Consider the following 14,649-nt stretch of genomic DNA (forward strand, 5'->3'; position numbering starts at 1 on the left):
TAGTAAAAAGTGAATTTAGGGTAAGTAACAGGAAATTATACTGCACAGGAAGTAATAAATACATGGAATAGACTTCAAGATAGTTGTGGAGGTGGAAAACCTGGAAACATTTAACAACTGGAAGCATCCATAGGGGGACTAAGAACTTTCTGGATGGATGAACAAAGTGGGTTGAATGGGCTTTGTCATGCACAATTAATCTTGTGAATTGGGATTGTTTTGGACAGGGCTCACATTTTTTTGAACAAATTCAACGCAAAGTAAAATATTCCATTAGCAACAACACCAAATGCCATCAGTAACAAGACTTACAGGTGCTCAATGAGTTCGTAAATTGACTTTCACTTGTGCTGATTAGGTATTGGTCCTCCACACATGTTGACTACTGTAGTTCTCTAATCATTGGCACTGAACCCTCCACAAAGGCCTCCAGAACTAAATTAAAAACGAAGCTGAGGTCATCCAGGCTGGATAGACTTTTATTTGTGTGACAAACAGACAAATTTGTGTTGCAATTTTAATCATTTTTATTTGAATGATTTCAATTAATAATCTACAAAGTAACAAATTTCAGCGCAAAGCGCAATCTTACATGTAGCTCAACACCCTTATTTAGTGCAAACATACAATTCATGTTGCAAATAATCCCCACATTTCTTTACAGTGTATAATGTTAAATAATGAAAGGAGATCTCCAGGACAGACACTGAACTTCAGAGCAACAGAAGAGTCAGTCATTTCAAGATTGCAATTTGTGGAGAAAAAAGGTATCAAGAGTATCACATAAAATAATTTAACACCAGTCAGTAGCATTTATAACATTTGTACATTTTTAATTGCTTTCCACAGAAGGGAAATGGCAAATGGATTCAGCTTTTTGTACGAAATTAAAAAGCCTGAAACAAGATAGAGAGGGGAGAAGAACTGTGTGCTGCATCCTTGTCTAAAATAAATCGAGACCAGCTGCTGTTTGCTTTAGTTGTTGGATGATGTCAATTCTCAACTACAGAGCAATACAATGCAGAATATATCAATGGCATAAAATTATGCATCCTAACACACAAGAATAGCATACATATACTGAAATTCTAACTGTCGGCCTGTTCTTAAATAGGAACCAAAAACAAATATTAAGTAAACTAACAGCATATCTCCAACAAAAATCCCAGCACTAATTATTGCATATCATTCCACATCCACCTCCACATAGACTACAGTTTTGAAGAGAAGAGTGGGTGGAGAAATAAGAAACTGAGCACTGAGAAACTTAAGCATTCTTGAGCTTTCTCCTTAACCTCATGCAAATGAGATAAATTTCACAGAACATCTAGGGTTTTTCTGAGGTCACGTAACCCAACTAAGATCTAAAAAGCTACTTTCTACTAAAAAAAAAGCAATGCATGTGGACTTTTCAGAGTTTATTGCAGTCTAAGGAGTAATACTGATTGCAGTACTTGCTTTCTCTTCTTCAATTTTTCATTTGTTTTAAAGAAAGGAATCCACAACAGAACAACATTGTGAAGCAGAAGGTATAGTGAAAGCAGCTGCTGAAAAGGTCCCCGTACCAGTTCAAATTTTATTAAAAAGGGAAGCAAGACAGAAAGAAATAAAAGCTTTTCATTATCATGCCTATCTGCCTAAAGCAAAAGTAAAACCCCAGCAGGTCACACAGAAAATCCCATTACACTTTCAACCATCAATAAAATTACACAATAATTCTGTCCGAAGTTTTTCTTTTTAAACAAAGCCTTGTGAAAGACAGAAGTGTTCTTCACAACAGATAATTTGTACACGGGAATTCCTCTTTCAATGCATGCTTTTAAGAGATTGCGCATTTCAAACAAGAGCTTTTGGAATAATTTGCTATAGTATGTCTACTTCTACAACTTCAACTTCTAAGCTTCCCAACTCCATTCAATATGGTTTTATGCTCACATATTAGCAACAGTCTACAATGAATGCTGCAGTAGAAATTCTTCAGTTCCATGAATTGTTGCAACAGTTACAGCAGAACTAACCATTCATTCATATTGAAAATTATTTTTTAATAAATGGTGCAACCTTCCTCAATTTTACTTAAAAACAAAACAAAATAAAGTGCTGACCTGCATTTTGCAACAATATATGCAGGGTTTTAACAGTTCTTTGATAAAGTCAGAGAACTGAAACTTTTTTAAAAAAAAACAACCTTCACATCCAAATGTTGTTATATTTGTCATTTTATTCTCTACATCAGTAAAAACTGCAAAAATATTCCCTCAACCAGTTCTTTACCAGTTACTTTTCTGCAAATAACCCAGCAGAACAAAAATTAAACTTGTGTAGTTTGGTAGGAAATGTGAAACAGACAAGGGGACATATTCTTTTTGGGGGGCAGGGGAAGAAGGCACAATCTCAAATTTAAGTAGTTGTTCTTCCAGGAAACAATTTATCGCAAAGATTTTTTAAATCAGCGTTCCTTTTCAGTTACAAATCTTATAAATCAATGCAGTCTTAAAAATGTTTTAATTTCATGTACTTTTTCTAAATATGGTTACTACTGGATATAAAATATGGACAGCAAAGTTTAGAATTTCTGTTCACTTGTGTATCAGATTGATAGAGTAGGGAAAAACCTGGGTGGAATGTCAGAAAGGCCTTCCTGAAACTTGTTTACTAGGTCTGCTACATAATTTTTCATATTTCTCATACATCCAGGTTCAGAACATTTCCTCTGCTGGTTCACAAGTTATTTTAATGGCGACCACCTCCAACTACAAAGCAAATTGCAGCAGGGTTAATGAAGTAAATAAAAAAAATGATGGTCAATGAACTGCAACTATAAATTACATTCAAAAATATTAATGGTAGATGCAATGCAGAATCTAATTTTCTTCCACAGATTCAGTATTTCATGAAGGAAGATGAAAAATGTTCTGGTCCTACAGGGAATGCTGCTTTTAATATGTACCAGCATTCTTTATAGGGTTAACAACTATTATTTAATATTTTAGACTTAATGACTTTGACATAGTCTAACTTAACCACGTTGACAGTTCCAAAGTATTCCTGGAAGCAACAGCACTTACTGAATATCCTGGAAAATACAGACCCTGAATCTACAGGGAAAAATTTTAACCATCAATATGTTGGCCTTAAACGACTCCATATTTTAAGTAATTAAAAGGCTAACACTCGGAAGGAAAGGACAAAAGACTGGAACAGATTTACAGAATGGACGTATTTCGGTCACTGTGAATGACATCAGCTCTGTTAAAGAACAAGTATGAACTATCCACTTTACCACAACTCCACCTTTCACTTGCTCTCTTCCTCTTTATTTTCTCTGTTGGGGACACTAAGTGCTTTCCTGCAGACAAGTCAGAAGCACAATACAAGGCACTATGAATCCAGCAAGCATACTGGGAAAACAGGTATTCAAGTACATTTATACAATTTTACATTCACATTTATTTACCTAATACAATGAAGTAACAAAGGAAGTTAAAGTGTCTCTGATAAGTATGGATTATAGCTAGCTTTAGTTTTTTTGTTTTTTTTTTAAACTTTAAACCCTCTAAATCCACTTTTAACTACTGTTGTCCAACAACATTTATATATCACAGTGTTTGAACATCAAAAACTGATGGGTAAATATATGTCCGCACAGAATGCCGTTTGAAACAGAACTAGTAAAATAGCTCTCAAATGATGCTGTGTTTATAAAAGCAGTGTCAGTCATTTGTATGTTTTAAAGCTCCATGACCTATCCCCAGCAATATCAGCAGAGGCCATTAAACCTTGAATTCCACTCAGTCTATTGATCACACATATCCTGAACTCGAACTGTGCATCTACGTTGTCCTAAGATTGGATCCAGAAGGATTGCTGACAGATTTCTGCAAAGTGCCCAAGGGAAAGCTCTGTAGTGAAGTAGTGCCGACTGCTTGAAACTGAAGGCCTGGTGTTGGTGGCATAATGCCTGGTTGCTGCTGGGGAGGTGCTCCAGTCCACTGGGCACCATAAGGCGCTCCAGGATAACCATACTGGCAGAGAGGAGTCTTGCTGAAAGGGCCCAAAGAACCAACTGAGGCAGCAGAAATAGAAGGGCCCCCCACGGAGTTTGTCATGGAGACACAAAGTTGACCTGGTGCTGAATACTTCCTTGGCATTGTCTGTAAAATTTTATAAACAAACAGCATTAATCCTATAGGAATAGGACTGCCAATGACACCAAGAAATAATAGAAGCTTTCCATCATAAGTTATCTCCCTTTTACCCCTCAAAGAATAATTCTGATAAGTAGTTGTAACTGACAGTTAAAAGGATAAAAATTCTCAGCCTCTTCACTGTGAAGGAAACACTTTCACCTGAATTATGAATGCTTAATGAGGCCTTCATAAGGTGTATGAACTGGATATTTGCCTGTAGGTTCTGTTAAAAAAACATTCCTCTATACTGCCTCTAATACTACACAATTCCAAACAGAAGAAGGCAGAGATGTTGAAGACCCAATGGCACTATTTGCAGAACAGGCACCTGGCAAACATTCCAATCTCAACAAAAACTTATAGTGCCTTTAACTTAACAAAATGCCCCAAGACACTTCACAGGAGCATTACAAAACAAAATGACACCAAGCCTCATAAGGAGAGATTGGGTCAGGTGACAAAGCTTGGTCAAAGAGGTAGGTTTTAAAGAGTGTCTTAAAGGAGGAAAGCAAAGCAGGAGGCACAGAAAGGTTTGGGGAGGGGATTCTACAGTTTAGGGCTCAGGCAACTGAAGCCACAGTCACCAGCAGTAGACTGATTAAAATCGGGATGCTCAAGAAGCCAGAATTAGATGAGCTCAGATATCTGAGGGTTGTGGGGCTGGAGGAGATTACACAGATAGGGAGGGGCGAGGCCATGAAGGGATTTGAAAACAAGGATGAGTATTTTAAAATCAAGGCGTTGCTTGATCGGGAGCCAATGTAGCTCAGCGAGCACTGGGATGATAGGTGGACGGGACTTGGCGCGAGTTAAGAAACCAGCAGAGATTTGGATGACCTCAAGTTTACGGACAGTACAATGTGGGAGACCAGCCAGGAGTGCGACAGGTAATGAAGGCATGAATGAGGGTTTCGGCAGCAGATGAGCTGAGATGGGGGCAAAGTGGGGCGATGTTAGAGAGGTAGAAATAGGTAGTCTTAGTGACAGTGACATCAGAAGCTCATCTTGGGGTCAAATGTGACACTAAGGTTGTGAACAGACTGGTTTATTATCAGACTGTTGTAGAATGTGGGAGATAGAATGTGGGATGGAGTTGGTAGCTACGCAATAGAGTTTGGAGCGGGGCCCAAACACAATGGTTTCAGCTGTCTCACTATTTAATTGGAGGAAATTTCTGTTCATCCAGTACTGGATATCAGATTAGCAGTCTGATAATTTAGCAACAGTGAGAGAGGTGGTAGGGAGATAGAGCTGGGTGTTGTCAGTGTACATGTGAAAACTAACGCTGTGCTTTCGGATAATTTTGCCGAGGGACAGCATGTAGATGAGAAATAGGGAGTCAAGGATAGATCCTTGGGGGGCACCAGAGGTAACTGTGCAGGAGTGGGAAGAGAAGCCACTGCAAGCAAACTACACAATAGAAACAGATTAACTGGTCATGGATCTTTAATGCTGTCTGTGGGATCTTGCTGTACTCAAAATGCGACCATATTTGCTACATAATAGTCACTCCTCTTCAAAAGAAAGTAATTCAAAATTTTATGCATTGTGCTTAATGAAGTTTCTGAAATGTGATAAGGTGCTATACAGTCTTTTGTTTTATTTTAGAATAGGTATTTTAGATGGGTAGTTCATGGTAGAGATTACAAACATATGAATTAGGAGCAGGAGTAGGCCACTCGGCCCCTCGAGCCTGCTCCACCATTCGATAAGATCATGGCTGAACTGACTGCTCCACATTTTCACCTACCCCCGATAACCTTCCACCCCGTTGCTCATCAAGAATCTATCTACCTCTGCCTTAAAAATATTCAAAGTCTCTGCTTCTACCGCCTTTTGAGGAAGAGAATTCCAAAGACTCACAACCCTCAGAGAAAACATTTCTCCTCATCTCAGTCTTAAATGGGCGACCCCTTATTTTTAAACAGTGACCCCTAGTTCTAGATTCTCCCACAAGGGGAAACACTCCTTTCCACATCCACCCTGTCAAGACCTCTCAGGATCTTATATGTTTCAATCAAGTCGCCTCTTACTCTTCTAAATTTCAGCAGATACAAGCCTAGCCTGTCCAATCTTTCCTCGTAAGACAGCCGGCCCATTCCAGGTGTTAGTTTAGTAAATCTTCTCTGTACTACCTCCAATGCATTTATATCCTTCCTTAAATAAGGAGACCAGTACTGTACACAGCACTCCAGATGTGGTCTCACCAATGCTGAAGCATAACCTCCCTACTTTTGTATTCAATTCCCCTCGTGATAAACAATAACATTCTATTAGCTTTCCTAATTATTTGCCGTACCTGCATACTAACCTTCTGCGATACATGCACTAGTACACCCAAATCCCTCTGCATCTCAGAGCTTTGCAATCTCTCACCATTTAGATAATATGCTTTTTTATTTTTCCTGCCAAAGTGGACAATTTCCCACTTTCCCACATTATACTCCATTTACCAGGTCTTTGCCCACTCACTTAACCTATCAAATCCCTTTGTAGCTCCCCTATGTCCTCTTCACAAGTTACTTTCCTACCTATATTTATGTCATAAGCAAATTTAGCAACTAAACCTTCGGTCTCTTCGTCTAAGTAATTCATATAAATTGTAAAAAGTTGAGGCTCCAGCACAGATCCCTGTGGCACACCACTCGTTACATCTTGCCAACCAGAAAATGACCAATTTGTGCCTACTCTCTGTTTCCTGTTAGCTAGCCAATCTTCTATCCAAGCCAATATGTTACCCACTACACCATGAGCTTTTATTTCCAGAAATACCTTTGATGTGGCACCTTATCAAATGCCTTCTGCAAATCTAAGTACAATACATCCACCAGTTCCCCTTTATCCACAGCACATGTAACTCACTCAAAGAACGCCAATAAATTGGTTAAACATGGTTTCCATTTCACAAAACCATGTTGACTCTGCCTGATTACCTTGAATTTTTCTAAATGCCCTGTTATAACGTCTTTAATAATAGCTTCTAACATTTTTCCTAAGACAGATGTTAAGCTAACTGGCCTGTAGTTTCCTACTTTCTGTCTCCCTCCCTTTTTGAATAAAGGGGTGCCTTAACTATGAGGTCATTAATTAATGCTATCTTGTTGCACAATACCAGGTCTAGTATAGCCTGCTCTCTGGTTGGCTCCAGAAAGTATTGTTCCAAAAAATTATCCCGAAAACATTCTATGTACTCCTCATCTAGGCTACCTCTGCTCATCAGATTTTTCCAGTCTATAGGTTGGTTAAAATCCCCCATAATTATCGCTGTACCTTTCTGACAAGCTGCCATTATTTCTTCCTTTATACCACTTCCTACAGTGTGGTTAATGTTAGGTGGCCTGTACACTACTCCTACAAGTGACTTCTTGTCTTTATGATTTCTCATCTCTACCCTGGTCTCCTGAACTTAGGTCATCCCTCTCTATTGCGCTAATATCATTATTAATTAACAGAGCTACCCCTCCACCTTTTCCCAGCTTCCTGTCCTTCCTAAATGCCATGTCCCCTTCAATATTCAGGTCTTTCTGCAGCCATGTCTCTGTAATGACTATCAGATCGTACTTATTTATTTCTATTTGTGCTCTCAGTTCATCTGTTTTGTTTCAAATGCTTCATGATGCCACTCAGAGGCACAAAGCTGAACATTTTTATTCAATTGAAAACTCATCTTAAGACTCAAAACAAAAGATTAAAGTAATTTCTAGCAGCTGGTAGTCCTGGTTAGCAGTCAAATACTCAACATTTGACCTAGCGGGGCTATTTAAATACATTTAAAATATTCTAAGCCATGAAGAGGCAGGCTCCTACTTACTTCAGAATAATGCTGGCCTGGTTGACCCTGTTGCTTCATGCCACGCTTGTTCTGAGAGAGGTTCATTGCATCTCGAGCCCAATTGTCTACTAACTTATGCAAATCATCTGTGAAGGTGCCTTTTCTACTCGTTAATGCTGGCTGTTGTTGCTGACCCACCTGCCCAACTCCACTCACTGCATTTGTGCTGGTTGTCCCTGGGGAAATAGAGAAGCAAATAAGTTGATTACAGATTTGACAGCATTTGACATCAATATAAGAAAAGCATTGTAACTCATGATTTTAGTGATATTTGGACCCGACTTGAAGATTACTTCTTTTTATGACTACTTTATACTTACTCTTGATAAATGGCAAACACAAAAAGTTACTAGAATCTATGATTTAAGAGTAAAGGAAAGCCCTTATTGTATTGTTACTCTTCATCTGAAATTACTAAATTTAATTGTCTTGAGATATTTCTCTACATTGAAGGCGCTATATAAACTGTTGCTGGATTGACTCAGAGGGAGGTGTCAATTTTTAATAAATATCTTGAAAAGGTCATTCAATGAGTCTAGAACAGCTGTAGAATAGAGGCACTGAACAGAGCAAATTTGCCATGTCATATTCATAACATGCATCTCACCAACATGCATTTTGTATGGTGCAAGACTGTTGTAGAAAATATTCACTGTACACTATACAAGAAAGCAAATTAGTTTGAGCCATTTAATAAAGGCTTCATGCAGTCTTCATTTACTGTATTACGGACTTCAAAGATGTGTTAAAGCCAAGTTGCATTTGTACATGCATTGCATCTACAGAACATCACTACAGAAATCACGAAACCCATTCACATTATTTTTAATCGGCTCTTAGCACATGCAAAAAACAAAGCTACCTTTACATCTAATTTTAGCATCATAGGTTCTGTGATCTCTGATAATTGAAGAATTGGGGGGTGGAATTCCATAACTTTGATGCACAGTTAATGGGATACTTTAATTATGACTGTGTGTGTTTCATACCCTAGTGAAATGACTGTGCTGTGTGGACTTAACTATTTTGGTTTTCTGCTTTGCTGTCGGTGGCATTGAATATATTTTACTCTCAAGCTCGTGCACTGTTGGCTTTAATTACATTTGCTGTAACCAAGGAATTACAAATACCTTCTGGTTACTAAAATATCTTTGGAACCAAAAGTGGATCTATGGTACAAATGCACCAACCCTTTCAGGAAAGCAGCAGTCTTTGAACATGCAGTCCCAAGTCTGGGCCCCAGGGTCCATCAAGCATTTACACTTGAGCTTTTTCCAGGAGACGAGCACTGAATGTCTACATTACATAGAATTTACAGCACAGAAACAGACCATTTGTCCCAAATAGTCCATGCCGATATTTGTGCTCCACACGAACTTCTTCCCACAAAACTATATCTAACCCTATAAGCATATTCTTCAGTTTCTTTCTCATTCATGTATTTATCGAACTTTCCCTTGAAGTGCAACAATTCTATGAAGGAGGCAGAGAATGCCTTGCAACCAAGCCTTGAAAGATTAAAAAAGTGTTTAAATTCTAGCTTTTCATTCCATGATTTCCTATCTACATATACAATTCTTGGAGTCATACATAGAGTCATTACGGCCCAAGAGGCCATTCAGCCCATCGAGTCCCTGCTGGCTCTCTGTAAAGCAATGCAATCAGTCCCATTCCTCGCTCTACCCACTTAGCCCTGCAAGTTTATTTCCCTCAAATGCCCATCCAATTTTCCATTTGAAATCATTGATCGTCTCCACTTTCACCACCCTCACAGGCAGCGAGTTCCAAGTCATTACCATTCGCTGCGTAAAAATGTTCTTCCTCACATCCTCCGTGCATCTCTTCCCAAAACCTTAAATCTGTGTTGCCTAGTCCTTGTACCATCAGCTAATAGGAACAGCTTTTGTCTCCCTTATCTAAATCTGTCAATCTTTTACACCTCTATCAAACCTCCCCTCAATCTCCTTTAATCCAAGGAGAACAACCCCAGCTTCTCCAACCTAATCTTGTAGCTAAAATCCCTCATCCCTGGAATAATTCTGGTAAATCTCCTCTGCATCCTGTCAAGGACACACACATCCTTCCCGAGATGTGGTGACTAGAACAGGACACAATACTCTATAAATCTCCGGTTGGGCTACAACTAAAGGTTCAGCATAACTCTCCTGCTTTTGTACTCAATACCTACATTTACGAAGCCCAAGATCTCATATGCTCTGCTAACTACTCTCTCAATATGTCCTGCCACCTTCAAAGATCTATGCACATGAATCCCCAGGTCCCTCTGCCCCTGCACACTCTTTAGAACTGTGCCATTAAATTTATGTATTGCTGAAAATAGAGACGTTGTCAAAGCTTTTTGTCTTGCACTCATCAGAACAATATGCAAGAATAACCAACGTAAGGGAAAACAACAATTTATACTGTACGAGAAGAGAGTGCTGATTGGTTGGCAAGTGAACTCTGATTAGTAAAGGCATTGCCAAGGAAAATGCACCAGTTTATGGTGACTGACCATTAACTGCCAAGCTTTGTTTGAAATTTAAACCAAGTCAAGCTACCTGGTTTAAATTTCAAACAAAGCTTGGCAGTTAACTGCCAGTCACCATAAACTGGTGCAGTCTCCATGGCAACGCCTTTATCAGAGTTCACTTGCCAACCAATCAGCACTCTCTTCTCGTACAGTATAAATTGTTGTTTTCCCTTACGTTGGTTATTCTTGCGTATTGTTCTGAATGCAAGACAAAAAGCTTTGACAACGTCTCTATTTTCAGCATTACATGGGTTCTGTACTACCAAACGATCATTACATTTATATTTCCTCTCCCTATCCCTTCTGAACAAAATGCATGACTTCACACTTCTCTATTAAATTCCATCTGCCACCTGTCTGTCCATTCTGCTAGCCTATGTCCTGTTGCAGTCGATTGATATCATCCTCACTGTCTGCCACATCTCCAGGTTTGGTATCATTGACAAATTTTGAGATTTTACTCTATTCCAATATCCAAGTCAAAAAAGCAATGGTCTTAGCACTGAACCTTGGGGAACACCACTGTCTACCATTGTCTAGTCTGAAAAATAACCATTTACCATAACTCGCTGTTTTCTGTCCTCGTCAGTTTTTTTTATCCAAGCTGACGCTGACCCTCCTATTCCATGAGCCTCAATTTTGTTAATCAGCCTTTTATGCAGTATTTTTGTCCAATGTTTTCTTAAAGTCGCTAGACAATATCCATTGCTTTTCCTTCATTAACCTTCTCTGTTACTTCATCAAAAAAAATAAATTAGATTAGTCAAGCATGATTGGTGTTTCACAAATCCATGCTGCCTCTCCTTAATTAACTCAAACCTTTCCCAGTGCCTGTTGAGCTTTTCCTTGATTATTGCTTCTAAAACCTTACCCACCAGTGATGTTAAACTGACCAGCTTGTAGTTACTAGAAACTTCCTTACAACCTTTCTTAAATAAGGGTGTCACTTTTGCCACTCTCCAATCCTCTAGCACCTCTCCCATACTTAGGGACTATTGGAAGATTATGGCAAGCCGTTCCACTATCTCCACACCAACTTCCTTTAGCAACCTGAGCTTCAAGCCATCCAGACCAGGCGACTTAGCCACTCTAAGCACAGCCAGCCTTTCCAGTACATCCTTCCTATTAATTTTCACCCTACCCATTACCTCCACCAGCTTTGCTTCTATCGCTATTTTGTTAGAATCCTCTTTGTCAGTAAACACTGATACAAGGTACTTGTTTAGTATTTTAGCCTTGACCTGCGCCTCTTAATATACATCTTCTTGATCCCCAATAGGCCCCACCCCACCTGTTACTACCCACCTATTTACATGCTGGTAGAAGATTTTTGGGTTCCCTTTTATACTAACTGCCATATTCTCTCTCTGCCAGTCTTATTTTCCTCTTCAATTCCCATCTCAACATATTGTATTTGGCCTAGTTCTCGTATGAAGAATTCACCTGACATACATCATATACCCTTTGTTTTGTTTCATCACATTCTCCATCTGTCTCGTTATCCAAGCAGCCTTGGCTTACCTTTCACCTTTGTGGGAATGTACCTAGCCTGTAACACCCCTCCTTAAAGCTCACCCATTGTTTCATTAATTTTCCTGTTAATCTTTGGTTCCGTTTTACTGTGGTTAGGTCATGTCTCACGCCATTGAAGCTCTTCCAATTCAGAAGTTCTACTTTATATTGTTCTATTACAATTTTTTGTAGTGTGCATATCCTGCAGCAACACAAAGCATGCAGCTAGATCATAAAAGTTAATTTCTAACACTGCTTCTGATCAAGTGCAAAAAAGAATGTAGTTTCTGCAAAACTGCTCATCCTCCCACATAGAGTGTTGTAGAAACCTCAAAAAAAATCAGAGAAGCCTATGTGCTAAAATCAGACGCAAGAATTATACTAGTGTCACATGCTTTGCAAGTAAAATGTTCAAAAAAGATAATTACTACACAGTTGGTTGCATGGGCAGACTTTTTTCACCAACTTCCCTAAAGAATAAAGAAAAGTGCTTGGAGAAGAGAAACATACAGAATAGAAGTACATTAATATCAACTGAATTGATTAGTGTGACCTCATATGGGACTGCGCTACAGTAAAACCAAAAAAGAGGAAGTAAACCATTATCCTTTAGCACATGAGTGCAAAATTCACTAAGTGGGGACTTTACCACCACTGACTAATTTTTGTGAAGAAACAAGTATACTTCATTCTCAGAACCTATTCCAAAATGTTATTGAATCACTTGAGCTGTAACTAGTTAATATTTACAAACTTGGAGCAGTACACAGGGAGCCAAAAGCATTTTTCAAATTTATTTTAAAAACCAATTTTACCTCCTGTTCTAGTTTTTCCAAATCATGATTTAAGATACATACACTGGTTTCTTATTTCCAGGTTATTCAAATATCTACATGTCCTCTGGAACACAATTGCTCTGCAGCACCATGCAATGGTCAGATCACATAAATCTTTATGGAGAGGATGATATTTTTCTCTCCATCTCTGCTTAAGTGTTGTAATGGACCAGCAAAGTGAATAAAGGTTGGACAAATTTTGGTGGGGGTTGAGGCAGTGTGATCAGGAAGGAACTTATTATTCTTAATACATAATGCAGTAAAGGTACAGTCCCATTTCCAGATCTGCGCACAAGTGACCTGGACCAGAGTTAATTTGTCCTTCTTCCTGTGCTGTATATTTTCTAGTCCTGGGATTATGGTCATGCATGTTTAGTAACACCAGGAACAACATCTGAATATGTATGCAGGTCAATTTAAATAATTCAATATTATGTTTGCTGAAATTAAGATCTCATCACTGCTTAAAAGTGTTCCTGTTTAAATAAGAAGTTCAACTCCTCCACTTCCCTGACAGCAGGGGATACAGTAAAAAAAAAAATACTAGGCTCATAATAGCTTTTTACCCAGAAGATCTTTGAATGAGGGGCCATTGTCACAAATAGGCAAAAATTAATAAGACTTCCCGGTTATAATGAGGGCAATTAAATTTTCACATTGTATTTCAATGCATATAATGCTAAAGGCCTGCTACCCAAATCCAACGACATGTGTCGGGTTCGGGTCGGGTCGCACTTCCGGGTCCGGCATTCGGGCTCGGGTCGGATCGGACACAGTCTATCACCATCTCAGGTAAGTGACTCTAATAAATGTACTTTTTGGACTTTAAAGGTGGTTCTGTTAGTTATTTTAAGTTTGTGCAGGTAAGGGACAAAGTGAAAAACGGAAGGTAAGTTAACTGATGGTTGGATCAGGCACAGAAAAAATTGGAAGGACTCGGGCGGGTCTCATTTGCAGACCCGAGCAGGCCTTTAGCGTGTGCAAAAGAGACAGAGATAACGAGTGAGTGAGTGAGTGAGTGAGTGAGAGAGTGAGTGAGCGTGTGCGTGTGTGAGTGAGTGAGTGAGAGTGTGAGTGAGTGAGTGAGTGAGTGAGTGAGTGAGTGAGAGAGAGTGAGAGAGAGAGAGAGAGAGAGAGAGAAAGCATGCACGCTCAGGAGAGAGAATCAGTGTGTGCATGTGCTTGAGATGGATACATTTAAATTAGTGGGTCTCCTGCGGCATTGCCCATGAAAAAAGCAGGACAGCAGAGCAGTATTAGCAGAGTAAAATAAAAGCAAAATACTGCAGATGCTAGAAATCTGAAATAAATACAAGAAATGCTGGAAATGCTCAGCAGGTCTGGCAGCATCTGTGGAGAGAAAAGCAGAGTTAACGTCTCAGGTCTGTGACGCTTCTTCAGAATTCTGAAGAAGGGTCACTGACCTGAAACGTTAACTCTGCTTCTCTCTCCACAGATGCTGCCAGACCTGCTGAGCATTTCCAGCATTTCTTGTATTTATTTCTGTATTAGCGGAGGTCCAGGACCAAATCATCCACCTGCTCACTCAGCTGAAAAATGACATACGGGATAGAAAGTACAACTTCAGATTTTAAAAAGCCACTGCCAATTTTGTTCAGCAGTCAGGTTAGTGTCTGCACAATGGACTCTAAAGTTGTGCGCCGTCAGACTTTGCTGATAAGCCAACACAGGGCATGTAAAAGTGACATTTTGTATCAAAGAAACTCCAATGACAAATTCTTAAAG

At 39.2% G+C, this 14,649-nt stretch overlaps 1 protein-coding gene across 11 annotated transcripts in view; it reads right to left on the bottom strand.

The window, feature by feature from the left end:
- Positions 1-2,421: 2,421 nt before the first annotated feature.
- LOC137379651 (serine/threonine-protein kinase WNK1-like) overlaps positions 2,422-14,649 on the bottom strand; it is a 275,316-nt gene continuing 263,088 nt past the window's right edge. For 10 of the 11 annotated variants that reach the window (XM_068050782.1, XM_068050783.1, XM_068050789.1 and 7 more), the window contains 3 exons: positions 12,496-12,537; positions 8,002-8,198; positions 2,422-4,154 (listed from right to left, as the gene is read on the bottom strand). In XM_068050782.1, the coding sequence (XP_067906883.1) occupies positions 3,834-4,154; positions 8,002-8,198; positions 12,496-12,537 (560 nt within the window). In that variant the 3' untranslated portion in view covers positions 2,422-3,833. The remainder of the gene's footprint in view (positions 4,155-8,001; positions 8,199-12,495; positions 12,538-14,649) is intronic. The other variant, XM_068050784.1, reaches the window with a different exon arrangement.

This window comes from Heterodontus francisci, chromosome 18, assembly GCF_036365525.1.
Source record: "Heterodontus francisci isolate sHetFra1 chromosome 18, sHetFra1.hap1, whole genome shotgun sequence".
Classification (NCBI taxonomy): Eukaryota; Metazoa; Chordata; class Chondrichthyes; order Heterodontiformes; family Heterodontidae; genus Heterodontus; species Heterodontus francisci.